Source organism: Notechis scutatus, chromosome 1 (assembly GCF_049901735.1).
Source record: "Notechis scutatus isolate UNSWTSFEM ecotype Mainland chromosome 1, rNotScu1.2, whole genome shotgun sequence".
Taxonomy (NCBI): Eukaryota; Metazoa; Chordata; class Lepidosauria; order Squamata; family Elapidae; genus Notechis; species Notechis scutatus.
In genome coordinates, this window is record NC_142009.1 from 212,730,485 (window position 1) to 212,758,201 (window position 27,717).

A 27,717-nucleotide genomic window follows, 5' to 3' on the forward strand; every position below is an offset into this window, starting at 1 on the left:
TACACTTATGTCAATTTCGGGCTTGACAAAATGACTGTTCAATCTCTTCTTAAAGACCTTAAAGTTTTGAAGCACCTTCAACTTCTGGAGGCAAATCATTCTATTGATTAATTGTTCTAACTGTCAGGAAATTTCTGCTTAGTTCTAGTTTGCTTCTTTCCTTGGTTAGTTTTTAACTGTTGCTTTTTGTTCTGCCTTCAGGTGCTTTGGAGAATAGGTTGATCCCCTCTTTTTTGTGGCAGCTCTTTAGATATTGGAACACTGCTATGATATCAGCCCCAGTCCTTTTCATTAAACTAGACATATCCAATTCCTGCAACTGTTCTTCATACGTTTTATCCTCCAGTCCCCTAATCATCTTTGTTGCTCTTCTCTGCACTCTTTCTAGAATCTCAACATCTATTTTATATTGTGGTGACCAAAATTGGATGCAATATTCCAAGTGTGGTCTTACCAAGATATTATAAAGTGGTGCCAACGCTTCACACTATCTTGATTCTATCCCTCTGTTAATGCAGCCTAGGACTGTGTTGACTTTTTTGGCAGCTGCAGCACAGTGCTGGTTCATATTTAAGTGATTGTCCATTAGATTTCCAAGGTACCTCTCTCAGTTACTATTGTTGGGGGAGGTACCACCTATTCTATATCTGTGCATATGGTTTTTTTTTGCCTAAATGTATAATTGCTTTTTTTACCATTGAATTTCATTTTCATAGATAGTGTCCGGTTTTCAAGTCTGTCAAGATTTTCTGTATCTTGAGCCTATCTTCTGGAGTGTTGACTATTTCTCCCAGCTTGGTGTCATCTGCAAATTTGATAAGTTTCCCTTCTATCCCCTCATCTAAATCATTGATGAAGAACACTGGACCTAAGACAAACCCTGAGTGCCCCATTGCATACTTCCCTGCATGTAGATGCAGTTCCATTAAAGACTACACATTGGTGTAGTCATCTAATTGGTTGATTACAAATCCACCTGGTGATGATGCTGTTTAATCCACATTTTTCTATCTTATTAAGTGGTAGGTTATGGTGTACTTTATCAAATGCCTTAGTGAGGTCCAAGTAAATTATATTCACAGTCTTTTTCTCTGGTTCATTTTGTCACATTGCCGAGGAATGAAATTAGATTTGTCTTGCATGATCTGTTTTTGACAAAACAAGATTGGCTTCTGGTTATGACTTTGTTTGCCTCTAGGTGTTTTCAGATTCATTCTTTGATTATCTTTGCCAGAGTCTTCCCAGGTATTGATTTAAGCTGATAGGTCTATAGTTTCCAGGATCCATTTCCCCCCTTTTTAAAGATGGGAACTATATCAGACTTTCTTTAGTCCTCTGGTAGTTCCCCGGTGCTCCAGGATCTTTGAAAGATATAGTTCAGTGGTTCTGAGATCACATCTGCCAGTTCCTTCAGAACCTTGGATGTAAACACAATCATTTTATATAGTCATCAAAAACAGGGAGGCAGGGACATGCCCAATATGTCAATATACGTATTATCAAGAAGCACAGTTAAGGCACATGATTCAATTTATTATAGAAAACTCTTCTAAACAATGGGTTCTAACAGGAACTATGTCACAGCTAAACAAGTTTAGAAATCAGTGCCTTTTTTAAATCCAAAACATTTTTCTGGAATAAAATCATTTGAAAGTGTTTATTAAAATAATGCTTCAAATTTGGAAAAACAAATACACCGTTTGATAAAGGACATTTCTCCTTTAACTGCTTTGATAACATATTTTATTCAGTACAATTATAATGCTAAAATGAAAACTTGAGTATATATAATCTAAAGACCAAAATACAATGGCGAATATCCCAACGAAAATCAGATAATGCAACAAAAAGCTGATAAGCTATCATGGTTTTTTTGGTATTGATTTAAATATCTTCTAGACAATAGAAATATTACAGTGTCAGCAATATGACCTTATACTAACTTCTGAAATTTAATATTCCATTATTTAGGGCAACCAAGAGGACAAAATTTATAAATGTATAGATTATTACTGCAATTAGAAATACCACATGACTTAAAGGAAGCTTGGGGTACCACGATATAGAAGACAAAATTGGCAGAAATTATGGAGATCAGATGAATTTACTTCAGCTTCAATGCAAGAAATGCAGTGGAGGTGTTTGATGCCTGTTAGGCTGGCACATATTTATCCATATTATTCTTTCCAATGTTGTAGAGATCGTTTTTTAAAAAGCTCATTTTTTTATTTGTGATGGTCATATTTATTTTTTATTTTTATTTATTTTTATTTGTCAATCGTTTACAAGATAATAGATATAAGTATATACATAGTTATGAATACATGAAATGGGTACATATAAGAAAAATAAAAGAAACAATAGGACAGGGACGGTAGGCACGTTGGTGCACTTATGCACGCCCCCTACAAACCTCTTAGGAAAGGGGTGAGGTCCATAGTAGACAGTTTAAGGTTAAAGTTTTTGGGGTTTGGGAAAGAAACCACAGAGTCAGGTAGAGTATTCCAGACATTGACCACTCTGTTGCTGAAGTCGTATTTCCTGCAATCAAGTTTGGTGGGTTAACCTTGAGTTTGTATCTATTGTGTGCTCTTGTGTTGTTATGGTTGAAGCTGAAGTATTCATTGACAGGTAGGACATTGCAATGATTTTATATACCATACTTAGATCAGACCGAAGACGGCGTAATTCAAGGTTTTCTAGGTCTAGAATTTTAAGTCTGGTGGCATAAGGTATTCTGCAACGAGTAGAGGAGTAGAGAACTCTTCTTTTGAAATATTTCTGGACTTTCTCAACTGTGCTAATATCAGATACATAATGTGGATTCCAGACTGATTAGCTGTATTCAAGTATAAGTCTAGCAAATGTTTTGTATGCTCTAGTTACTAGTGTAATATTACCAGAGAAAAAGCTACGTAGGATTAGGTTAACAACTCTTAATGTCTTTTTGGCTATGTAGTTACAGTGGGCTCTAGCACTTAGATCATTAGAGATGAGTATTTCAAGGTTCTTTACAGAGTTTGGATCATCAACAAGGTCTTAACTATTCAGCTTGTATTTTATTTTCTGATTTTTTTTGCCAATATGTAAGACAGAGCATTTATTTGTTGAGATTTGAAGTTGCCATTTGTTTGACCATTCTGATACATAGTCAAGATCTTTTTGAAGGGTAGCAGTATTGTCTGTGGTATTGAACAGCTTTACATCATCAGCGAAGAGAATGCAGTTGCTCTTAATATGATCACAGAGGTCATTTATGTAGAGTATGAAGAGAGTTGGTCCAAGAACACCGTCTTGGGGGACACCACTATTGACAGGTACAGAATTTGATAGGACACTCCCAATTTTGACCATTTGTTGTTTGTTTAACAGGAATGCTTCTATCCAGTTATGTCCAGAGATACCATAAGATTTTAGTTTTAGGAGTAGTTTTTCGTGTACCACTGAATCAAAGGCTTTACAGAAGTCTATGTAGATTGCGTCTATTGTTTTGTCCTGATCGAGTTGTGTAGTCTATGTGATAAATTTATACTCTTGGAAAATAGGTTTTGGAGAGATAAATATTATGCCTAACAGAAAATTGATCATTCTCCAGAGTTAGGCTTATTGCACTTATTAAGGGCCAAATCAAAAGCTTAAAAATAAAGAATTGGTTATCTATTTAATTATAGTAGCCAAAGAAATATGTGTGCATTATTGGAAAATTTTAGATTACAATTGAGATGTGGATTAGTAAAGTCTCTTCAATTGCCACTTTAAAAAAATCACAGACAAGGTTAAAGGAATCACATTCAGACACTGTTGGATTCTGTGATTTAAAAGCAATAGGTTATAATCTGGTGTACCTCTTATATGATACATTTTTACATGCATTATATCTGATTTTTTAATTACACAGTAGTAGATTGTTAAAATATATTTTCTATTTTTTTTTCAGAAAAAATAGAATAATCTTGTAATTATGTTAATGCAACTATCTGATATTATAATAGGGAAAAGAAATGAGCAAACTAATTGGGTGGGGGAAAACTAGGTTTAACTTTAAGTATGTGAGTTAGGTTTGGTTTTATAATTTTTGCTTGAAATCTAGATATGTAATTTGAATGGATGCACTGTTTGTTTCCAAAGCTCACAAATCGATAATAATCCAATCCCATCAGATTTTTTTTGCTTAAATTATCTTCTCTTGTTTTAATTCCTATTTGGAGAAAGTGAAAGAATTTGATAAATGCTTTGATAAATGAAACAACCAACAAATTGTCAACTGCAATCACTGGACTCCCTGAGGTTCACAGTAAACTGTAAGATTAGATTTTAAAAATAGACTAATTTGAGAACAAAAGCTTGTGCCTGTGTTTACAGAACAGTCTATTTCCACAATAAGTGGGGGAGAAAGAGAATTAATTGGTTTGTGTAAATGAATCTTCTGTCATGAAGTATAAACTATTAGCTTCATGAAATGGCAAGAAAAACTCACATATAAGAAAAATAAATACCATTATATGCTAATTATAATTTAGTATTAGTAAATCTCCTGGCTATTGAATGTTAACACATTCAAAAAATTGTCAGGATTTTTCTTTTTAATGAGCAAACTTTTCAGGATAACAACAGCTGTTTGTAACTGAAATTATATATTTCCAAAAAGGTCAACAAAATTGAAGATGGGATTGGCTTGATATTATGCATATTAATTATTTTAAATGTACAATGCAGATATATATATTAACAAATTATAGTATGGTTGCTTATTATCGTAGAGAAAAAAGTTAATTACACACAAATACTTTAACACAGTGTTTCTTCCTGCTTAGTCCTGAATTTCAGGAAAATCGTTCCATTGTGATCCCATGCTTTGTATGCCAGTATATATAGATTAACTTCTGGATTATTAAGATACTTTGTGCATTAAGAAGCATTAAGTTGAATATATAGGAGGATATTGCATTCTGACTGTGGTAGGGATTGAGGGAGACAGTGTGTCAACTCACACTTGGCCAAATACATTTCACTTCACTTCACTTCACTTCAGTTCAATATTGATTTCAATTATATAGAATTATATTAATATACAACAGTAAAAATAATAACCATGGTGACAGCAAGCCACTTATTTAGGAGATAAACAAGATTAGGCACAATTTAAAACAATGCAAGACTTTGGTTTTAAGAGTCAAAAAGACAATGTTCTGCAGTCTTGAAAGATAACTAACAACTAAATAAAATACATCTAGGTGTGGAACGTAATTATCACAGAAGGGAGAGACAACATTCTACCCAATGCAATGTTTTTAACAGTTTTGCATGCCTTAGCAATATACTGTATAACAAGAGGTAAGCATCTATTTAACAAGTGGTAAGCATATAGACAAACTGAAGCAGTCTCCAATGGATATAGTTAAAAAGACTGTTATGTATTGTAATGTTGTGAAAAACTATAAATATATATGGTATCTTTTAAAAGATATGTGGGTTTCTTAAATTTCTAGAAATTCAATTTAAATTTGTCCATTTTATTCTGTCTTGAGTAGTTGCCCTACTTCAGAAATCTCTACTCTGCTTTTATATACACTATGTATAAGGGCATCTTTCACCTCTGGACCGTATCTGGTATTCTTTTAAAGTCTTGAAAGCAATAAGACAAATCTAGGATAATCTGTGAAATATGTCACTTGTTTAACTGCCTGCTTCACATAATTTTCATTTTTTAAATATCTCTATGAAACCTGGGACTTCCGGTTTGGGTCTCTTCAGCGACAGACCAAAATCCACGATCGTGCGCGGTTTCAATCTGTGCTCACCACTGGAGCGCCCTGATCTTTTGGATTTGGGGCTGAAGCCACCCTGTAGAGGTGGTGAAGAGGGGGGAGATTGCTAGACGAATGGAGGGGAGCCGCATCTCTCCTCCTTGGCTGGTCTAAGCTCCCTTCCCCGAAGGCGGTTGCAGCGGTGGTCAGAAATGGCCACCTCAAAGAAGAACCCGACTGGATTGTGCAGGAGGAAGACAAAGAGGAAAGCAGGACAGACTGGGCTAAACAACAGAGAACATCTAAGCAAGGTTCCCTGAATCTAAAAGTACCTAGAGGGATACTTCTGAAAGAAGATCTTTAAGTGGCGAAGGAGAGAGAAAAGGAGGTTAAAAACCCCTTTTTTTACCTTTATATTGACAATTACAAATGGTATCGAAAGAAATTTATATATCTATTTTGACACTAATAGGCAACCTTAAGCTGAAATCTAAGTGTCAAAAGGAGAATAAAGATTTTTTTCTTGGTCATTTTAAAGCCCTAAAAAGAAGAAGAGTGGAGGCAAAAGGGTGGGACTTGGAATAATGGAAAAATGGAGTGCCACCTGGAAAAATAAAGAGGATTAACAGTGAAAAGATTCCCGAGGATACATTGTAATTGAAATCTTATTAAAAGATACAGTAACCCACGGAAAGGAAAAGTAAAGGAAAGAAACAAGAAGGAACAGTCTGGGATCATTTGGTGATTTAAAAAAAAGTTTTTGCATTGGTTTTTTTTTCTTTCTTTTCTGTTTTTACTTAAAGTCAATCGGGTGGTTGTTCAAAAGTGTTTAAAATGCCATCACTCCTGGAGGAATTGAAGATGAGTCTTAAAAAACAGAAAGAAGATGCAGAAAGGGGAGGAAGATCCTTTGGCTTTGTATTCGAATTTTTTGAAATGGAGATCCTGAACTATGAAAAGGAAAAGGAAAAGCTTCAAGAGCAAGAAGAAGGGCGGGACAAAGAAGAAGCCATTTTCAATGATCAAATAATGCAAAGTGTGGTAATAAGGGGAAAAAGAGGGAAAGGAGTTAAAAGTTTGAGATCAAAGGGAACAGCCAAAAAGAAAAATAGTCTGAAAAAGAAGTATAACAGCAAGGAGAAGCAGAAAAGAAAACTACAGAAGGGAAAATTAGAGAGAGAAAGGTATAAAAAAAGGGATGAGAAAAAGGGGGGAAAGATAGGAAGGGAAAAAACTTATGAGGGACAAAAACAGAAAATAAAGAAAAAGGGGAAACATACTAGGATTAAAGGTATTGCTCAGATAGAAAACACAGAGACAATAGTTAAATTAAGTTAAAAGTGAGGATTCTGCAAAGGTACAAAAGATAGTGTTGTGACAGTAGAATACTGTAATGAGTTAGAAATGAAATAAGTAAATAATCTGAGATAAAACTGTATTGTTATGTAATGGTATGTTTATTTATAATTAATGCAATAATAAAGAAGAGAGGGAAACATAGCAATTGCTTCTAAAGATTGATAAAATATTGAAAAGAAATGTGAAAGATTTATAAGGAAATTTATACCAGTTATTAGAATGAATTTGAATAATTATTTTGCTTATTAATAGTAAATAATTTATAAGATAAAACTGTATGACTATCCAATGGTATGCTTATTAACAGTTAAGTAATAATGAAGAAGGGAGGGAAATATTTCAACTGTTCTCAAAGATTGGTATATATAGGTTTTGCTAGGTTTTTAGAATTTTTCTTTTTACATTTTCAAGGGGAAGTACTAAGCAGAGTCTGAATGATGAGATCTACATGATATAAAATAGATATTAGAAATTTGAATGTTATAATTTTAGAATGCACAAATTCAATGTTTAATGAGATTTCATATGATAATAACAATAAGATATAAAGGTGTTGCACTTCGATTGGCAATCATAGGGGGAATTTTGCTTCTTAAGAATGTTGGAAGAGAACATACGAAATTGTAAACAAGACAGACGAAAGTATAAGTACAATGAGTAAAAAGATATAGAAATTTAGGTAAAAGAAATACAATAAGAAGAAAATGAGATAACCATAAAAGAAAATTAAGAGACGTAAAAGGAGAAATAGTGAGAAGTTGGAAAAAGATTAATAAGATATGAAGTTGAATGCATAAGATGAATATGCATATGAAATTGTGTCTGTATGGAAATGTGATAACCCGGAATGATGCTGTACTCAAATAAGACGTTTTATTTCTTTTGTAAAAACTCAATAAAACTTTATTAAAAAAAATATCTCTATGGAACCTGGGAATGTACCCAGTACATTCTGTAATAGTATCAATCCATTGAGAGGTTTGTCTGGGTGGGGGATAAACTGTAGTGGCTCCTGTAGAAGTCATACACATGTGCATTCTACATAATTCTTCATTGTGACCTGTGGCTTTCTTCATAGTGGTTATTGTTCACTACAGCACCACATCCCAGCTGCTATTCTGATATTCTCCTTCTTGCTTCTATTTTGGTCACTTTCATGTTGGAAGTCTTCTTGATCACCTGGCTGTTTTTCCAGGCGTATTTCAAAGGGGTGGTGTCTTTGGAGGGATTTTTGAGGGTGATTTCCAAAACTCAGCTGTGCTTCCAGGGTTGTTTATAAGTCAAGTACAAAAATATAAAGAAACCAGACCTATGGAACTCAGTAGCATTTATTTTTGTTCTAAATAAAAAGGAAGATAAATAAATATTGTTTTCTGAATGTGCTAGAAGTACACTTGTTTCATTTAGGCTAGGAAGAAGAGCTCTCAAATGGAAATCCCAAATTGTAAGGAAAAAATAATATAGTGATGAAAATGTTGTTTAGGAAATCAAGAGGGATAGAGAGCAGGGAAGAGAAGAAAGAGAGAAGGGAAGAAGGAAGGAAAATACTATGAACACTCATAATCTGCAAATCAAACAAAAACCTTTTGTGTTTGCTTATATATTCTAAATAGAATTTTGTTTGTGGGTCCCAGCATTAGCTTAGATTGCAGCATTAGAAGTCCCTTCTGTATCATTCCTTCTATCTACAACATTAAAATGCTATTACATATTTATTTCATTATATTATAATGTTTTAGGATATAATGGTATCTGTGCTTTCTTGCTCAGAAATAAAATTAGCAAAAATCAAATGGAATTAGAAATAACAACCATAATAGATGTGATTAGATGCCAGGTAATAGAGAAGTGACAAAAAGATAGAAAAAAAACTTGAGAAACATTCAAAGAAACTGGGACGGAAAAATATTCATGTAATACCACAGAGCCATAAAATTACAAATTACCTCTATAATCTCACAGTGATGTTAATCACTAAAATTAATAATAAAATAGTCTGCTGATATTTTGAGAAGTTATATAAGTTCATGAGGGATACCTATTAGAAAAAAAAGTTGTCCTTGCATATTATTTTTCAAAAATGTGAAAATACCAAGGTACATTTAGATTACAAATTAAAACCTCTGGAAAAAAATTCTAGTTAGATGAATATTTATTTTGAAATACAGATAGAATGATATTATACACTTACAGAGACTGAAGTGTTGGGGAATGCCCAGTTTTCTCCCATTGTCAATTTGAATTACCATCTTTTGCTGAAAACAATTTCCTCCAATAAATGTATGCATGTGGTATGCCAGTGCGTGAAAGAGAGAATGAATAATAGAAAGAAGACACACTCTCGAAAGGATAGAGATAAGATCAATGATATATTTAAAAATGTACAGTATATCACATATCCAATAAAAACAGAGGAAGAAAAAACAGGAATGTAATTAGATACAGAGAAAATAAAACAGATAGTCCTTGACTTAACAACCATTCATTTAGCAACTGTTCAAAGTTATGGTGGTGCTGAAAAAAAGTGACTTATGACCAGTCCTCACCCTTATGACTGTTGCAACATCTGTATGATTATGTGATCACAGTTTAGTTTTTTAGCAACTATCACACATTTACAGCAGTCTTGTCATCACCATTTGTGATCTTTCTGGTTGGCTTCTGATGAACAAAGTCGATGGGGAAGCCAGTAGGGAAGGTCAAAAGTTATGGTTACATGATGGCTTACTTAATGACTGGCAAAAATGTTATAAAAATCAGGCACAGTCATTTAACAATTGCATCACTTCACTGAAAATTGTCTTCTCTGTATTGTGATCATAAGCTGAGGACTGCATGTATCTGTAACAGACAGTTTCTACCTTTTAGGATCAACAATCAACAGTAAAGGAACAAACTGTGAAGAAACAGACTATAGAGTAGAGATTGGTGTAGAACAGAGGTGGTATTCAGCAGGTTCTGATCAGTTCTGGAGAACTGGTAGGGAAAATTTTGAATAGTTCGGAGAACCAGCAAATCCCACCTCTGACTGGAGATTTTACAGTATCCTTCCCCTGCGACGCCCACCAAGCCATGCCCACAGAACCAGTAGTAAAAAAAATTTGAATCCCACCACTGGTGTAGAAGTTATGAAAGATATTCAGATGCTCGACTATACCTACAAAGAACAGAGTAGCACAGGCAAAATTATTCCTTGTGACTCTCTATAGAAGTGAAAGTTGGACTTTGAAGAAGCAGGATAGAGAGAGTATTGGCACTTTTGAAATTTGAAAACTCATGATAATGCCTTGGACAGCCAAGAAAATAAATTCCTTTGTTTGAAGACAAACAAAATGAATAATCAAACAAAGCAGCTTAGAGTTCTCACTTCAGGCACAAATGACCGACCTCAAATTATCCTACTTCAGACACATTATATATCTCTTGTCTAGAGAATGCTTTAAAGGTAAAAGTGGAAGAGAATGATCAATAAAAAAGTTGACGGACTCATTTACAGATGTAGTGGGCACCCTGTTAGAAAACCTGAAGGATAGGGAGAAAATCATGGAGAAAATCCAGGAGGCAGCACTGGCTCAATGCATATTATCATCTTCCTTTATTATTCTTTAATTCATTAAATTTATTTAATAATATTTAATAATAAATAATATACATAATTCATTTAATTTATTATTCTTTATTCATTATTTTGCAAGAAAAATAAAAAGTATTCTTCCTTCCTTCCTTCCTTCCTTTCTTTCTTTCTTTCTTTAAAAATAAAAAGTATTCTTCCTTCCTTCCTTCCTTCCTTCCTTCCTTCCTTCCTTCCTTCCTTCCTTCCTTCCTTCCTTCCTTCCTTCCTTCCTTCCTTCCTTCCTTGTATGTATGAACTAATAATTTCAGGGTAGGTTTAATTGCAGTAGAAAAATGGCACAATTTCTGACTAATATGTGAAAATGAAAGCATCATCCATTTTCAGACTAAATCAATGTTTTGTACCATTTCAGTATCTTCAGTTCTCATATGTATTATGTGTATTGTACAAACATATTTCTGTAGGTAAATATTAACACCCTCAACAGCTTATATATCTATATAATTCAGCCTCTATTACTTCACTTCTAAATAATCAGTTTACAGAAAGTGGAGAATCTCTGAAAGATGAATCGCTGAAATTTTAAATAATTGTCTTATATTTTAATAATGTGCTACAAAATCCAGATTAAAAGGGAATATGAAATATGAAAGCTATCTGAAATCTTGTTGCATGCTGGCTATTCTTGCATTTGTTGGCTATCAGAAGTGTTTAGCTAAGTAATGTGAAACACAGTCTGGAAAAGATGTGTATGCCAGGAAGATGTTTTCCAAGAACAAACTGCCTTCTTTAATAATTGAGATTGATGGAGCAAGGAAAATGATTTACTAGCATCTAGATTCCCTGATGTTACTGTGATCTCACCTGCTTGCTGTAATATTTATACTAAGTCACATCAAGAAATGCCACTAAAAATGTAAGGCAACCTCCTGGTAATTAGAAATAAAAGATTAGTTTCCTCTTTAACACTACAATAACTGTGTATAATATAATAACCTGTCCCTTCTATTCTTAGAAATAAATGCCTAGGTTCTCACAAACTTTGGAAAATGTCATGCATATTTTATATTAGCTTTCCTGCAACCTGTCACAGCTGGGTTTTTTTAGTGTATTTTAAAATGGTTTATTTCAGAATATTTAAAAAACCTGACATGCCTACTTCCATATTTACTACCACATTTTGACATAATCAGTGTCATGCCAATAAATGTTTAAGAACCATTTCTGTAGGAACTATTGACATCACCATGCTGCATCACTAGAAGGTACACTAAAATGTTGGAGCTTGGTTGCCAACTGCCTCACACAATTCTAGTAAATTTAAAACATTTGACTCTCTCAAGCTGGTATGAGGAATCCCTGTGCATATGTAAGTTATAAAGAGTATGCCACTGCTTATAACTCATTTATGTATAGGGATTCCTTGAACCTGGGAGTGGAATTGGGTTTTTAAAACAAAAACAGATGGGTTTTTTTCCCCTTTCGGATCTGTTAAATGCGTAGCTAACTTTATTTTAAATCAAAGAAATTGACTCCAAGGTATCAAGGAGGCACTGTCGTAGCAAACTCAGTGATAAATGCCTGCTGCAGCATACTATCCAGTTTCTAAATTTCTGTAATCTAATTCCCTTTTCATTGTAGAAAACTTGATTAATGTAGACTATACGAATCTAGTTTTACTGCTTGTAAGTTGGTGGTTAGAGACGTGTCACATTGCCAGTTAAATACCCCTTTAAGAATAATAGAAAATCAAATTTGTTGAATAAAGAAATAAAGATAAGCTTCATATGTGTCATCACAGAAAAAGCTGGATATAAATGGAATTAACCAGTCATTAATAAGAGCTTTTAAAGAAAATGTTCTTGTATATCATTTTAAAGGATTAGCCTGTGAGGAATAAGTTTTACTTGACTTTAGAAGTCAGTTTTTATTAAGATAAGAAGACCAGCTTTGCACTTCTTGCTTTCTGATTTTTGAATAAATTGCATTTATCAAATTTAGAGCTCAAATCAATTAAACTGAATTTTGTAAAAAAAAAATACTGTATTTTTTGAGAAATCTCTTTTTTCACTGTCTTCAACTCTTTTATTTAGAATCTAGAATGTTCAGATTTTATCTTGCTGCCAGCTGAAATTTTTATTCCTATGCAAAGTAAGGTGAGAACTGAACATGCTGAGAAATGTTTTTTGCTTTCATGGGATGCATCCTTGAGGAATTTTCCATCCTGCTATTTTAACTAAGTCATGATTCCTTTTAAGTGAAATATAAATTCAAAATATAGAGCCAATGAAGAATGTTATTTCTCTTCCAGTTCTTATATTGATGACTGAATAATGATAGGCTAGTAGTTTTTCTCTCAGTGCATTTTTTTTTAAAAGTATTCACCAAGGGAAAAAAAAAAGGGGGGGGGAAGAAATCTAGAAGCTTTTAAGCCTTTTGTATTTGCATTTCTAAACATTGTATACTCTATTGTAAGTTGAAAGAGGAGTTGGTGAATAAGGGAGTCCCAAAGGAGTAACAGTTAGCATCATTTCTTTGCTACAGATGAGCCAAAAATATTTTTGAAACTCTCTAGAAACGACTAAAAGCTTTGAAATATTTTAGAAATCCAAGTCCTTTTATAGCAGACCTGCACGAAAAATGTTTAACTATATTAATTACATAAAGTATATATACTATATTAGTCAAAGAAGCATGTTTGATTGACTATAGAATTCTATATGTGTATGTAAAATATTGACTATAAATTGTGTGTATTATACATTTGTGTCTTTAGTTAAAAGCCACTATGATACTGACTTGGTCAATGATATCTTTTTTTATTATATGTATTTTGGAATGAATTCATATCTATTGTGTGTCTTTTGAGGGAGAGCCTTGGAGGCTGTATTGAGCAAGGCTAAGGGCTGCATGTGGTCTACAGTTGCTGGACTGCCCACCTCTGCTATGGTGACAGTTTTGATATTCTGCTTTTCTTAGAAACAGGTTTCCCACTGTCACCTTGGTTTATTCTAGCTAAGCCATGCTGTTTTTCCTTCTTTATAAAGTGTCTTTATTTGTGAGAAAGATGACCTTCTGTTAGATCAGTTTCAGACCTTTGGCATCATATGAATTATTATTCTGATATCGCATTATTCTTTGAAATTCCAAGGGTATTACAATATTAGCTGAGTCTGTTTTGAAGGGATAATCTTTTACTGTAAAACTATAAAAATGTAGATAATTAAGCCCTGCCTCATTAAACAAGCATATGCTGCCAATTCAGGTGTAGAGAAAGTTTTAATTATGAACATACAGTAGTGTAATGAAACAAACAAAATGTTAAAAAGTTATACTATTTATGTAGTTCCTTACCAAGCACATCCAAATTATATTAAAGTAACCAAAATATCTTTACACTTGCCAAGGCATGTCACAACTTTTGTGCACCCCTTATGTTTGGAAATTGAAAGTTGAAAAATTTGACATGCCCTCGGTATGCAACAATCAAATCAATATTAGAGAAAATGTAGTCAGTTTTCTTTTAATATATGAACATGTAGTGTTAGTAAACAGAGCGGAAGACTTTGTATACAAGTTGTATTACAACCTGAGAAATCAAGCATGACAAAAGTATCAATTTTGTATATATGGTGAAATTCATATTTAAAAGCATCTAATGGGACATTTGTCCCACTGGGGTCAATAATGACAAAACTTAATTTAAAAGTACTTTGCTCTGGAACTAGCAAATAGGCCTGTACAGCATTTCAGAATCAAGCTTCTACCTGATTGTTTTTTAAATTATATGTTCAGCTTGTAGATTGGGATTTAGAGACAGAAGTTGTTGAAATAATTTTTAGTACAAAGCTGCAAACAATAACTCTGAATCTGCATAGAGATAGAGATAGATACAGAGCTAGAGCTAGAAATATATAGATATGTAGTGGATTCAAGGTTCAAATCCCTCTTTTCTTTCTCCTGCTAATGAATCCTAATGGACTGAGTCTTGACTTATTTGGAAGGATTGGTTGACAAATATGCACTGTTGCTGTAATGAATCAGCCTGATTTCAGGCCCTTTGCTTCTGATCTAGCTCTCTCACTTTTAACTCAAAGGCCAAAGGGTGCGATAAGCATGCTTCAGTATTCTTTAACAGAACCTGACCCTGTGAAAGGCAGCTTTGTAATTCTAAGATGTAATAGCATTTAGAAGATACAGGTTTGGAGTGCAATTGTGTATGTGAAATCACATTTTTCCTCTCAAATCCAAAGGACCACACTGCCCTAATTGGGATTTTTTTAAAAAAAAACATTTACTAAGTGGATTCCATCATGCATCTTTTGTAAAGATTACTTCTATTTCTATTAGGAAATATCATTAATATTGGAAAACATTATGCTACCTTTTCCTAAGATTGCACTTCAGGTGCTTAGAAACCTATTCATATTTACAAATGGCTGCCAAATGTTCTGCGATCATGTGATTGCCACCTGCAATCCTCTCTGCCAACTTTCCCAAAAAATCAATGGGGAAGCCTGCAGGGAAGATTGCAAGCAGGGAGAACATTGGATTTCAGTTCTATTCTCCCAGCACACTGCAGGATTTCCTTTCTCCTCTGAGCTTTTCAGAATGTTGGCATTCACTAGTGTTCCCCCACCCCCACCCCGAAGGTTCAGAAAGGCTCTGGAGAGGAGGGGGGGAAGGCCAGAAAAAAAAAAGCCAGCATTCTGAGCCATTCAGAACACTGGCATTTGTTAAAATTTTCTGTAGAAGAGGAAAGTGCTACCTCAGTTTTCCCTTCCTTTCAGGAAGTCTTAGAAAGGCTCTGAAAGGGAGGTGAAGGGAAAACATTTGCAAATGCCAGCATTCTGAAAAGCTAAGAAATCCCTTGGTGTGCTGGAAGAATGGACCTCAAATCTGGCAGAAACACTAGTGAATGCCTGCATTCTCACAATAATTCTCCCTGGTGGTACAGGAAGAGGGTCTGGGCCTCAGGTGTAGTGGGAGGTCTGGACCCTTTCCCCATGCGGTCACCTAATGATCATAACTGGGAGAGCCAGGATTGTGGTTTTTGAATGAAGTACCAAAGTGGCATCTTGCTTAACACCTGTTTGATTCAACAACACCCTAGATTCTGGACCCAACTGTGATCATAAATGGGAGGCTATCTGTAATGAACTGTCTGTAAGTATACATCCAAACTCAGATGCCTACAGAGTTTAACTCTGAGCTACATATCTATTAGAATCTATTCTGTGGTAGTGCCTGCCTTCAGAACAAAGTTTTCTTCAAGATTTGAACAGCCCCCATCCTACTGATATTTCAAAAAGCCCTCAAGACCTAGTTCTTCATCCCAGCTTTTGAGGATGAAGTCCCTTTCTTTTCTTTCTTTCTTTCTTTCTTTCTTTCTTTCTTTCTTTCTTTCTTTCTTTCTTCTTTCTTTCTTTCTTTCTTTCCTTCCTTCCTTCCTTCCTTCCTTCCTTCCCTTGTTTTTTTTCTTTCTTCCTTCCTTCCTTCCTTCCTTCCTTCCTTTCTTTCTTTCCTTCCTTCCTTCCTTCCTTCCTTCCTTCCTTCCTTCCTTCCTTCCTTCCTTCTTTCTTTCTTTCTCTTTTCCTTTCTTTTCTTTTTTCTTTTTTTGTTCTTTCAGTTTGTCATTTCTGAAACCTTTATTCATTTTTGGTTTGTTTTTGTTGTTTTTTTGTTTTTAAATGTATTTAATGATTGGTAACCATCCAAAGAGTAGGCAGCATATGTAGTGTTATTCTTCTTGTGATTATTTCTGTGGTGGAACTTCATTTGGGCTGAGAAGAAGGGAAACTTGCAACCTTGTCATCTTTTGCCCTTAAATTTAGTACTTGCATGCAACTGCTTATTTTTATGGGGAAAGGAAAGGAAAGGTTCTCCATGCTACCACACCACTGCCTTTTTATTCAACTTTAAATCAAACACTTGTATAGGCTCCTCCATAAAGAAGGGTGGGAAAGCAGAATCTTCTTTCGCAGGCTAGGATAGGAAGACTCTTCTTTCTATCTTCACACATAGAAAGTTTGTTCTGCTTTTCCCAAGAAAGCACTATTTTGCTGCCTGATCTGGCTTCAACAGCAGGACTGTTGAACAGCCTGTCTCAACAGCAGAATACTGCTACTGGGTTTCAGGCTTTACTGTAAAGACATCTACTTCACAGATGGTGATCTCAACACTGTGGCAAGGAGGGTGCATGAATGATTTTTCTGTGAATCAAGCCTGCACCAGTCTGCATAGTCCGGGGATTCCATTTCCTGTTTTAGATAATGATAGTTGGCAGAGTTTGAGATATTGTACAGATCTACTGTCACAGATACAGAAATGTCCTTGAAGAAAATATGTGGAAACCCTAGCTCAAGAAAGCATGAAGATGAAACTCAATATTGACCTGCCTTGACTCTCTTTAGTGTAACCAAGATAGAATGGGAAATGCTGTCAGACTTTCAAGATTCTGTTATACAGCCATATCAACGAAGCTCCAATATTTCTTGTGATGTTTGTTTCCTGAGCTAAAGCATCTTAAAGAGTTGACAGCTCTCTTCATGGGTAATGTAGTGCAGAAATTTTCCAATAAAAATTTGTATAGAAATAGTTTTTAAAATGTTCAAAATTCTTTGGTAGCAGTAGAAAAGCAACTTTATTAGTTGCATATATACTCATGTCCACATTTGTTCAATTAGGGATGTATCCCTAGTCCCTTCTTTTTAAGCTATGAAGTATTTTCTTGGAACCAATATAATAAATGACAGAAGTATGTGTAATGTAATTTTTGTATTGAACACAATAATATTGCCAACTTATTGATACATGGAAATATTTGCATATCTCCATTGAAGTAATGAAGTCTAAAATCATAAATCCATAAGCGTTTGCCTTAAAGCTTGAAGAATATGATAGAAAAAAATGGTAGATAAAAATAGCTGTTGTTATTTTTAGAAGCTTGAATTTTGGTCTGCTTTTTACACTATTGTTGTTTGATTCACATATGGATTATAGGTAGTTCTTAACTTACAGCCATTTGTTTGACATTTAGAATTACAACACTGAAAAAGTGATTTTTGTCTGGTTCTCACACTTATGACCATCACAGCATCCCCATGGTCATATTCAGACCATGGTCATATTCAGACACTTGGCAAACAGCATGTATTTAAGATGGTTCTGGCTTCTGGTAATTGACATTTGTGACCTTCCAAGCTGACTTCCAACGAGCAAAGTCAATGGGGAAAACCAGATTCATTTAACACCCACATGCTTCACTTAACAACTACAGAGATTCACTTAACAGTCATGGCATATTGGTTGTAAAATTAGGTGTGACTCACTTAGCAACCAATTTGTTTAACAGTGGAAATTTTGGGCCAATTGTGATAATAAGTCAGGAATTATCTGTATTTAAGTCTCCCATTCCGGTTCCAAAAATAGAAATGTACAAATTGTCTACAGTATATAGAGACCTTTTCTTTAAACCAATTTTTGAAATGTAATGGAAATATGTACAATGCTAATAATTGCTAATTGGTGCTGTTTTCTAACAGCATAGTATTTATGAAAGAAACATATTTTTGTTTCCTTTCTACAATTTGTCTACTCCCCAAATTTGCTTGAGAGGATTGGAGAACTCTTTGGAACAGATGGTAGAGCCTGTTAGTGACATAAAGAAAAAGTTTCATTGTATTTTTGCAGCACCATAATTGTTATAGTAGCAGTTTATTTTCTTAACACTTTTTGGTGACCTTCCTTAGTTATTTTATTAAGAATCTGGGTTTAATCTAAAGTTGGGAATATAGTTTTTCAGTTTCAAGTATATAATTTTTGTCAGTGTCTTTTTTTTCTGATTCTGATCAAACAGATTTATATCAAAGACAGATTATTGTATAAAATTGTTCATGCATATCCATCAGTTGGAATTACAACTCTTACAAAATATGTGAGTACAGTAGAGAACCAGTGTGTTATACAGTAATGGTTAGGATGAAGGCAGATTTAACTTCTAGTCCATTCTGAGTCCAGAAACTCATCAAATGACTATGTACTATTTATCATTTCATAGCCCAAGGCTATTTCACAGTTTGCACTAGATACTACCTTGAGGCCATAGAAAGAAGGCAGGGTATACTTAGAAGCATGGACATGTAGGTTGATGGAAGCTGTGCAGGAGATCCAAGGCCACACCCTTCCAGTTCCTTGAGTGCTGGTGGGTTACATCCAGCTTTGGCCTTTGAGTATACCTCTTTGTTGAGAGACTGAGGAGTGAAAACAGACTAATGAGAATGTCCTAGGGCAGGGGTGTCAAACTTGCGTCATCACACCAGAATAATGTGACATATCACAACTTTTGTCCCCTTCACTAAACTGAGTGTGGGTGTGGCCAGCGCGTGACGCATCCGGCCTGTGAGCTGCAAGTTTGACAACCCTGTCCTAGGGAGTAGATTACAGTGTCTAGGGTCAGTGGGAAAGCCTCAGGATATCATGTTTGTTTCCACATTGATTTTGTCCTTTTGGGGAATAGAGAAAGGATTAGATGCCTTGGGTGCAATCCCAAAACATCTGGAACACCATTTGAACACACTGACATTGACAAAATCACCATCAGTCAATTGCAAAAGGCAGCTTTACTTGGAACAGCTTACATCCTGCAATGAAATCTGTATAACACCATCAAACATCCACATCTGCCTAGTTCAGTGGATAAAAAGCCAAATCCAGTCTAAACATCTGGCTTATTATACAACCAGCCAGAATAATATAATAAATATAATTTATTTTCCACTCAGTTCAGTTCAGGGTGAATCACATTTGAAATTTTGGTTAGCTACATTGAGCTTAATTGATTATAAATTAATTAACACTCCAAAGAAGATGACTTTTTCATGAGATAATTAATCTTTATGATAAATTTTAAATAGAGCAGCACAAGCCCAGGCAGATTTTCTAGATGTGCCTTTTTGCTGCTTAGACTAGGTTGACAGGCTTTTTTCATGTTAGATGAATTAGATGTCTAGAAATGTCTCTTTCTTATATTTATTTTGGCTTGGCAAAATACCGTTGTTATGACAGTAATATTTCACAGTCAAAAATGTTAATACTATTCATAAATTCTGCCCAGTGATAAGCAAAAGATGCAATAAATCATTTTAAGTAATTGATGTTGATTGAATAAGATAAATGGTGCTTCAGGTAGTTATGACCTTATCATTTAACTTCATTGTAACTGTTTAAAAATATTTTTTAACTTAATGCAGCATTTTGGGAATTACAATGTCAGTAAAGACTAAACAATAATAACACTAAACTATACCACTATTGTGTATATAATATATTTTAGTGAAAATCTTAATCCAAAGTATTTTGAAACTTCAAGTAATCCATGCCTATTAGATATACCTATCATTTTGCATGTGTAACTTAAGGACTTAAAGAAAATATGTCAGTACACATAAAAATAGTGTATAAGGCAAGGTATAATTTGTTCAAGAGTGATATCTACTGAATGTTTAATAATTGATATTATATAAGCACAAGCTAGACTGAAAAAAAAAAGGATAGCACAAAAGATTGTAACCAACTGACACACTGTATGTATATAATTGAAAGAGGGTTTTATGTTTTTATGTTTTGTTCGTATGTTTGTTGTAAAAAATAAAAACTTTGTTTAAAACAAAAAGAGTGATATCTGCGTAAATCTTTAAAACTCAAAAATGTCTCATATTTGGACTCAAATATTTCAAGAGCTTTAAACATTGAACACTGTTTACATGTTTATGATCTATACCTTTTTTTAAAAGTAAAGAACATATATTAATATCCAATATATGTCCCTGATGTAATAAATTTAGAACATACAATTATTATTATTAGAAACTATTAGCAAGAAAGTTGTACTTGGATGGTATTGATTTTCTTACAAACAACTGAGAAGTTCAAAAAAATGAAGATTTATTAATCAGGTGTCTAGAAATAGTGGAAGTGAAGATGGTTGTTATAAATGTTATTGTCATTAGTAAACTGAATAATTTAGAGTTACTTGTTTTGGTTAACCTACTCTTACATGGTTTGTTTTTCTCATTATTCCCATTATTTTCAATTTGATTTCTTGCTATATTGTTTCTGACTTTAATTTCTTTGGTTCACTACTACTTAATCTTTCTCTACTTTAAATCATGCCTTAAGCTAAAGGGAATATTATGTATGAATGTATCTGTTATATCATCAAATTAAAAACTTGTGTGAAAGAAATATCAAGTTATTGATAAAGACCAAACTCCAGGTCTAAGTGCTAGAATTCCCCAAGATTTGTGTCTAATGTGGGTCCTTTTCTGACAAGTCATATTTCATTGAACACATCCTGGCAGACCTGTAAGATTTTATGCTAATACAGTTTGATCAATTCATTGGTTATATTTTGTAATGGTGATTGTACTTCAGCATAAAATAAAAATTTAGCAGAGAGCATTTGTTTATTTCTAATAGTATTTGATGAGACTTAAGAATCCAGATTTATATTTAAGTCCTGACCTGGCATCATTTGACTTGACCCAAAGAGAAGCTGTTTTCTAAATTTTAAACTGGATTTTACTAGAATCTTATAGTTAGTACATTCTACATTGGGAGATTGCCCAATACTCTATAATTGAACATTCTGATCAGTATGATACTAAATCAAAAATTAAAAAAAGTTATTTTACAATCAAGATGATAATATTTATGGGTATTTCTTATTCCTTGTTTTACAGGTTTTTCATTATTCTTATACAGCTTCATATGTGATATATAACATACAGACAAGGTAAGATAATGTTTGATAAATGCTGCTTTGAGTACTGAATGCTACAAATGTGTCCAAGTAAAGTGTTTACTTTTTTCAAGGGAAGTTTGGGAGTTAAACCCTCCAGAAGTAGAGGACTCAGTTTTACAGTATGCAGCATGGGGTATACAAGACCAGCAACTGGTAAGAAAAATGTCCATGTTCATTTTATCAGCTAATCTATTTTAAAGTGTTAGGAGTAGGATAAAATTTATAGAAAGTGCATTTCTTATTTGGGATTTGTATGCAATTATTCTTTGGTTTTGTTTTCTAAGCTGCCTTGAATCACCATGTGCAAGTGGGCAGCAATATAATTTTTTTAAATAAATAAAATAAATAAATAATTCATCTCAGGTCTCCTATACAAATGAATACATTAATCATATGGTTAAAAAAATTCTCGATTGATCAATTGATTGATAGATATGGCTGACCCACTCATAGCAATGATTCTGGGTATTATATAAAATTCAAACCAATAATTAAACTGACAGGGCTCTATTAGTTTAATTCTCTGGACTTGGTTGTTTGCTCGAGGATGTTTTGTTATACAGAGGTCCTCAAACTTGGCAACTTTAAGACCTGTGGACTTCAGCTCCCAGAATTCCTCTGCCAGCATAGCTGAGAATGGGACTTGCTCTCTACATACAGTAGCTTGCCTTTCAATGTGATTGGTGATGTTGCTTTCTTCTTGTTCCTTGAGTAGGTTGTTGCATACTGCTTGACTCTTAACTTGAGTTGGTAGTTCCTTGATTAGGAATAAATATTAGGAACATACATTACATTAGGGAAAATACATTAGATTAATACATAGTTAAAATGTTACAAAAATGTTTAGACATCTCACCAATGGGGGATAAGTATTCTATCAATTCCCTGCCACAGTGCCTCCAGAAAATCAAAAACTTAAAAATAGAAGATGAAATAAAGGTCTCATTTGTACATTATTTAGATCCATAGATCCAGAATTAGTGAAAGGATCTATGGCAGCAGTACTACACAACACACCCAATCTAAACAAATACAGGTAGTCCTCACCTTATGGTACAATTGAGCCCAAAATTTATGTTGCTAAGTGAGACATATGTTGAGCTTTGCCCCATTTTACAACCTTCTTTGCCATACTTATTAAGTGAATCATTACAGTTGTTAAGTTAGTAGCCTAAGAAGAAAAACATGAATCATCTACAACATACATTATAAAGACTGTAACAGCCGCTATGTAAAATAGCAGGGAGAAGATTAGCAGCATGCATTCATTAACACCAACTAGCAGTCAGAAGAAATAATAAAAATGCCTTAATTTCACAATACATGAACAGACTTAACCATAGTGTCAACTGGGAAACTGTGAGAATCCTAGAGCAAGCTAAATTGAAAATCACTAAGGAATTCCTGGAAGCTTGGAATTCAGATAAATCTGTCATCAACTGACACATAGAAATACCACTATCATATACATATCTTTCAAAAGAGACTTAAAAAAACCTTTTCACCAGTAATCAACACCCAGATAAGTACTGATTAACACTAGGATTAACATCAGACAAACAAGCAAGCAATAAATAACAGTCTAATCAAGGAGAAACCAATACTCTGACCAACACTGACTTATTGTATAGAAGCAAGCTCCACTCTTATACCATGATGATGTTTGAGTTAAACGTCATTTGTTTATTGATAATAGCACACTTCAAACAGTCTGATAATCTTTCCTATAATTTCTCAGAAATAACATGAGTACATGATGAATTAATGGATCAGGATAATTTCCTGAAACTGACTTCTTGTTAAGAACTGGAACTCCAGTTAAGTGGTATTTCCAAAGCCCATTTCTGTCAGACAATAAAAAAAATACCATAGCTAGTGGTATCAAATGTTCCTGAAAATTCCTGCAATAAGACATATATTTTATTTTAAAAAACCATAAAGACAAAACAAAGATTTAATAGGAACTTAGTTTTGACATTAAGGTTCTTGATACTTAACACTTTGAAAATATGTATGATTCATTATACTGTTTGGTCATAATATGGTAACAGAGCATACATACAAGTTCTTCTATGACAGAAAATTCTGTTAAAGTCCATGAAATAAAATATTTTAAGGATGTGTTGATTCATCTGTTGTTAATCAAGTTGGCATTAGTACTTAAATGCTACTGGTAAGAATATGTCTCATTAAATAGGAGCAAAAAAGTAAAGCTGAAGTGAGAAGTAATTACATCCATCTGGAACATGACTTGTAATTTTTGAATAATTAACTATATCAATTTATCAATCCATTCTTGCACAACAACAAAATGCCAGGCAAGAAATACTAGAATTTTACACAGAGCAAGGTACTGTGTGCTGTTTACCAAAAAGGCAAAATAGCTATAAATGCTTCAAAATGTGTATTTTCCATAAGTTTGAATGTTTATCTCCCTGTGCAAAATTAGTAGGCTACAACACAGTCACAAGCATGTAATAATAATTCCATTCTTAATTGATAGTCTTCTTCTTTTTAGCACGTACCCTTTTAAAAAACAATGGAAATATTCTTCAGTAAAGGAATATTAGAAATAATGAATGTTTTAACTAATGTTCATGCATGGAATGCTAAGCTTATATTTTCAATGTTAGGAATCAATATAAGTAGTTTCTCTAGTTGTAATAAAAATTAATAATTTGTGAGGGTGTAATGGACCATATCTCCAGTACTTTGCATTCATTTTGGTTAGTTGATTAGTGATAACTTATCATATCATAATGTATGTCATGAAGAAGTAATTGATTGAACAATTCATACAATTAGCTTTTACACACATACTTTATTGAAAATTGGAGTTTGGCATAGAGCAATCTGTATTATTCAGTCCCTCATTTGTGCTGCAAAATGTATTACCACATTATTAATCAAGGAAGTTTTCATCTAATTATCAGCATAATAGATATGAATATTACATATCATAGTCATTAATATGTGTATGACACTTCTGATGCATATCTACATAGGTTATCATCTATGTACAAAAAACAATAAATGAAATACATGAATTCCATTTCTTTGTAAGCATGTGTAAAACAAAATATTGTTCCAGTGGATTATTGAAAAGAAGAAAACAGTATTTAATGTGTATGCTAAAAGATTGTATATCTTATATGTCAGTAGATGTTGTAGAGTTATTCCAATTTTGTGGCATAAAAATGATCTTTTCTTCTTACTATATGTTGAACAATTTCTGTGAAATTTACAAGAATAGATCTGTCCTTTTGTAAAAAAAAATCTGATCAAATTACAAACCTACTAAGATCGACATGTTTATACTACTAATTGTTAGCAAGACAGACTAATTACAGCAATGATTAGTGCTCTAATTAGATGCTTTAATCATTGGCATCTGAAAGAGAGGAATTGGATGGGTAAATGGCAAAACATATAATCACATCACAACACAAGGCACATATGTTACATGCTTATGTGAAGCATCACAATACACCTACAAACGTTATTGTTGGCTATGTGCTAACCTTGGAGTTCTTGTCATGTGGGCTATTAAATTAGGGAAAGAAAAAAATACTCTTTCCATTGGGGTGTGATTTTTGAATGTTAATGTCACAATTCAGTGCATGTTCACCAACACAATTCGATTTTCAAATTAATTGTTAAATAGTAAGCAAACAACAGCAATGTTTGAATGTTGTGTAATATTTAAAATCTTATATTAAAAGATACTCAGAGGTTTTCAGGCCATGGAACCTTTCCCTCCCCCACCACCACTTAGTCCCATACAATCCATTCACAGTCCTTGCAGAACCATATTTGAAAATCTCTAAAGAAAATTTTATGGATATCCTCTGAACCTTGTTTCTTTAAAGTATCCACCCCAACTACTCAGCAAGCACAAGGTCTAATATTAAAGGAACTATGTTTCAAAAATATCCTGCTAGGTAGTTGGAGCCATACATAACAGAAAGATAAGTGCATATATTTTTGCTTTCTTTCAAGTGGCAATACAAATTAAAAGATAAATTTCACTTCCTTTCTATTCAACAAGATGCAGAGGAATAAGGACAATAAGCAAAAATAAATTACAAAGTCTGTTAGAAAACTATAAAATGTATCTTATCTTTATTTAGTCATTCTAATTTGCATATTGGAAATTTTCCTTCTCTGCCTTTTCTTTATCTTTTGTGTCTGTATAAGCTATGAACAAAGGTGGGGTTTTTTTTCTCCCTTAAAAATAAGCAACCTGGATCTATATAATAAAGGAAATGAATCAGTATATAAAAAAACTTCCTGATTTATTCCTGATGTGTTATCTTACATCCCAACATTTTCAAAATATTCAGACTCTGGAGGCAAATTCATAAATTTTTGCCCTACATCTTGGCCTGAGCTTTTTTTGACTGTATTTCTTCATACTATTGGGGAATAACCAATAATAGCTCTGCATTTTATTTTCTTATAACTTCATTTTCTACAATTCCCTTCCCTACTAAACCAGTATCTACTGTATTTCCCTGAAAATAAGACCTGTCTTATATTTGGAGGGGGTCCAAAATAAGCAGTAAAATGAAACATGATTTCAGGGTGATCAGTTCGACTGGGTGGCTTGCACAAGAGGTGACAAGCAACCCGGGACCAATGGAATCTGGCAGCAGCTGAAGCCCACCAATCAGTGCATTCTGGGGTTATGCAGCCTGCACATTGCACTTGATTCCCTGTCCAAGCAGCAGACAAAGGCATTGTGGGGGGAGGCAAGTGATCTGGGTGTGCCACGTGAGCCAAGGACAAGCCAAGAGATGTGAAGATAAGCCTCCCATTCCAACCCATCAATTCTCAGCTTTTCTGCAGCCCACGCAGCACATCCAGATTGTTTGCCTTTCTCCCCGTGCCTCTGCCTCCATCTGGTGCCAGTTTCTCTGTGCGAAGACCAGCCTCCTGCAGTCATCTGCCACTCCAGCCCATCGGCTTGGCTTTCCTATGGTGCATACATATCACGTGCCTCCCCCCGCCTCTGCCTCCGCCTGCTGTTTGGACAGGTAAACAACTCACCTGTGCTACGGAAGGCTGCAGCTGCTGCTGGACACTGTCAGTCCCCACACACATGCTGCCTCCTGCATTAGTCACACCCACTCCCCTTCACTAGGGCTTACTTTTGGAGAAGAGCTTATATTAGACACACACTTAAAAATCAGGCTAGGGCTTAATTTAGTGATAGGTCTTATTTTGGGGAAAACATGGTAGTAACTCATGAAAGCATCTCAAAAAATAAAAGGCAATCTGTGCAAATATATAATAATAGCATTGCTCATTTTTAAAGTGCAATGTGATTCTGAAACAGACTAGGGTCTCCAGTAACACAGTATTTTCTCTTTCTTCTATATTCCAAGTGGACACTGAATAGTTTGAAGCCACCCATTTGATAATGATACCTGGTGGCCTTCAATGGCTGAGAACAAGCAAGGATAATTGAACTGAACAGTGCAATTATCACAAATGAAGGCAAATATACATGTCTCAGGACAATGTTACAAGATCAAATGAAGATTAAAGCTTGGGACATGGGCCTCTTGTCAGTTAACAGGAATGCTGATCTACCACCAGCTTATCAAGTACTTAGGAACTGAGGATTTGGTAGTACAAAGAAACAACTGTCAATCACCAGCCATCAACTTACTAATCAACCAATAGGAAGGCACCACATAAATATGACTCACAGAATAGCCCAAATCACATATTCTAGTAGAGACGGATTCCCTGAAGATGAGCTCCAGCATGAGTCCAAAAGCTCGGAAGAATACATCTCTGGTCCCGGTGACTGACCCAGATCCAATCTTGCAATTCAATTATCCTCCAAATGACCAAAACATTTTTTTTAAAGTCAGCTGTGCCCCCAAAGCTAACACAGCTTCTGGAAACCCCCTCCACAAAAAAGAAAACAAACACTTACTTCTAACATTATCTAAGATTTTAGTATATACTGTATAGATTTGCCTGTCATTAACTAATACACATAGGCAAGTAATTGTTACAGGGACAAATCACCCTGCCGTTATTTTTAAAAAGTCTCTACCAGATACTTTTTATAATAACTTTAACCATGTTTATAAGTTGCAGTATTCTCTCTCTCTCTCTCTCTCTCTCTCTCTCTCTCTCTCTCTCTCTCTCTCTCTCTCTCTCTCTCCTCCCTCCCTCCCTCCCTCCCTCCCTCCCTCTCCCCCTCTCCCCTTTTTTTT

The 27,717-nt window shown here is 34.2% G+C and overlaps 1 protein-coding gene across 1 annotated transcript in view; it reads left to right on the forward strand.

Annotated features, from left to right (window-relative positions):
• The window catches only part of DPP10 (dipeptidyl peptidase like 10), a 234,574-nt gene that overhangs the window by 129,065 nt on the left and 77,792 nt on the right, over positions 1-27,717 (forward strand). The window contains exons 6-7 of the mRNA XM_087950143.1: positions 21,423-21,475; positions 21,556-21,637. Of these exons, the coding sequence (XP_087806269.1) occupies positions 21,423-21,475; positions 21,556-21,637 (135 nt within the window). The remainder of the gene's footprint in view (positions 1-21,422; positions 21,476-21,555; positions 21,638-27,717) is intronic.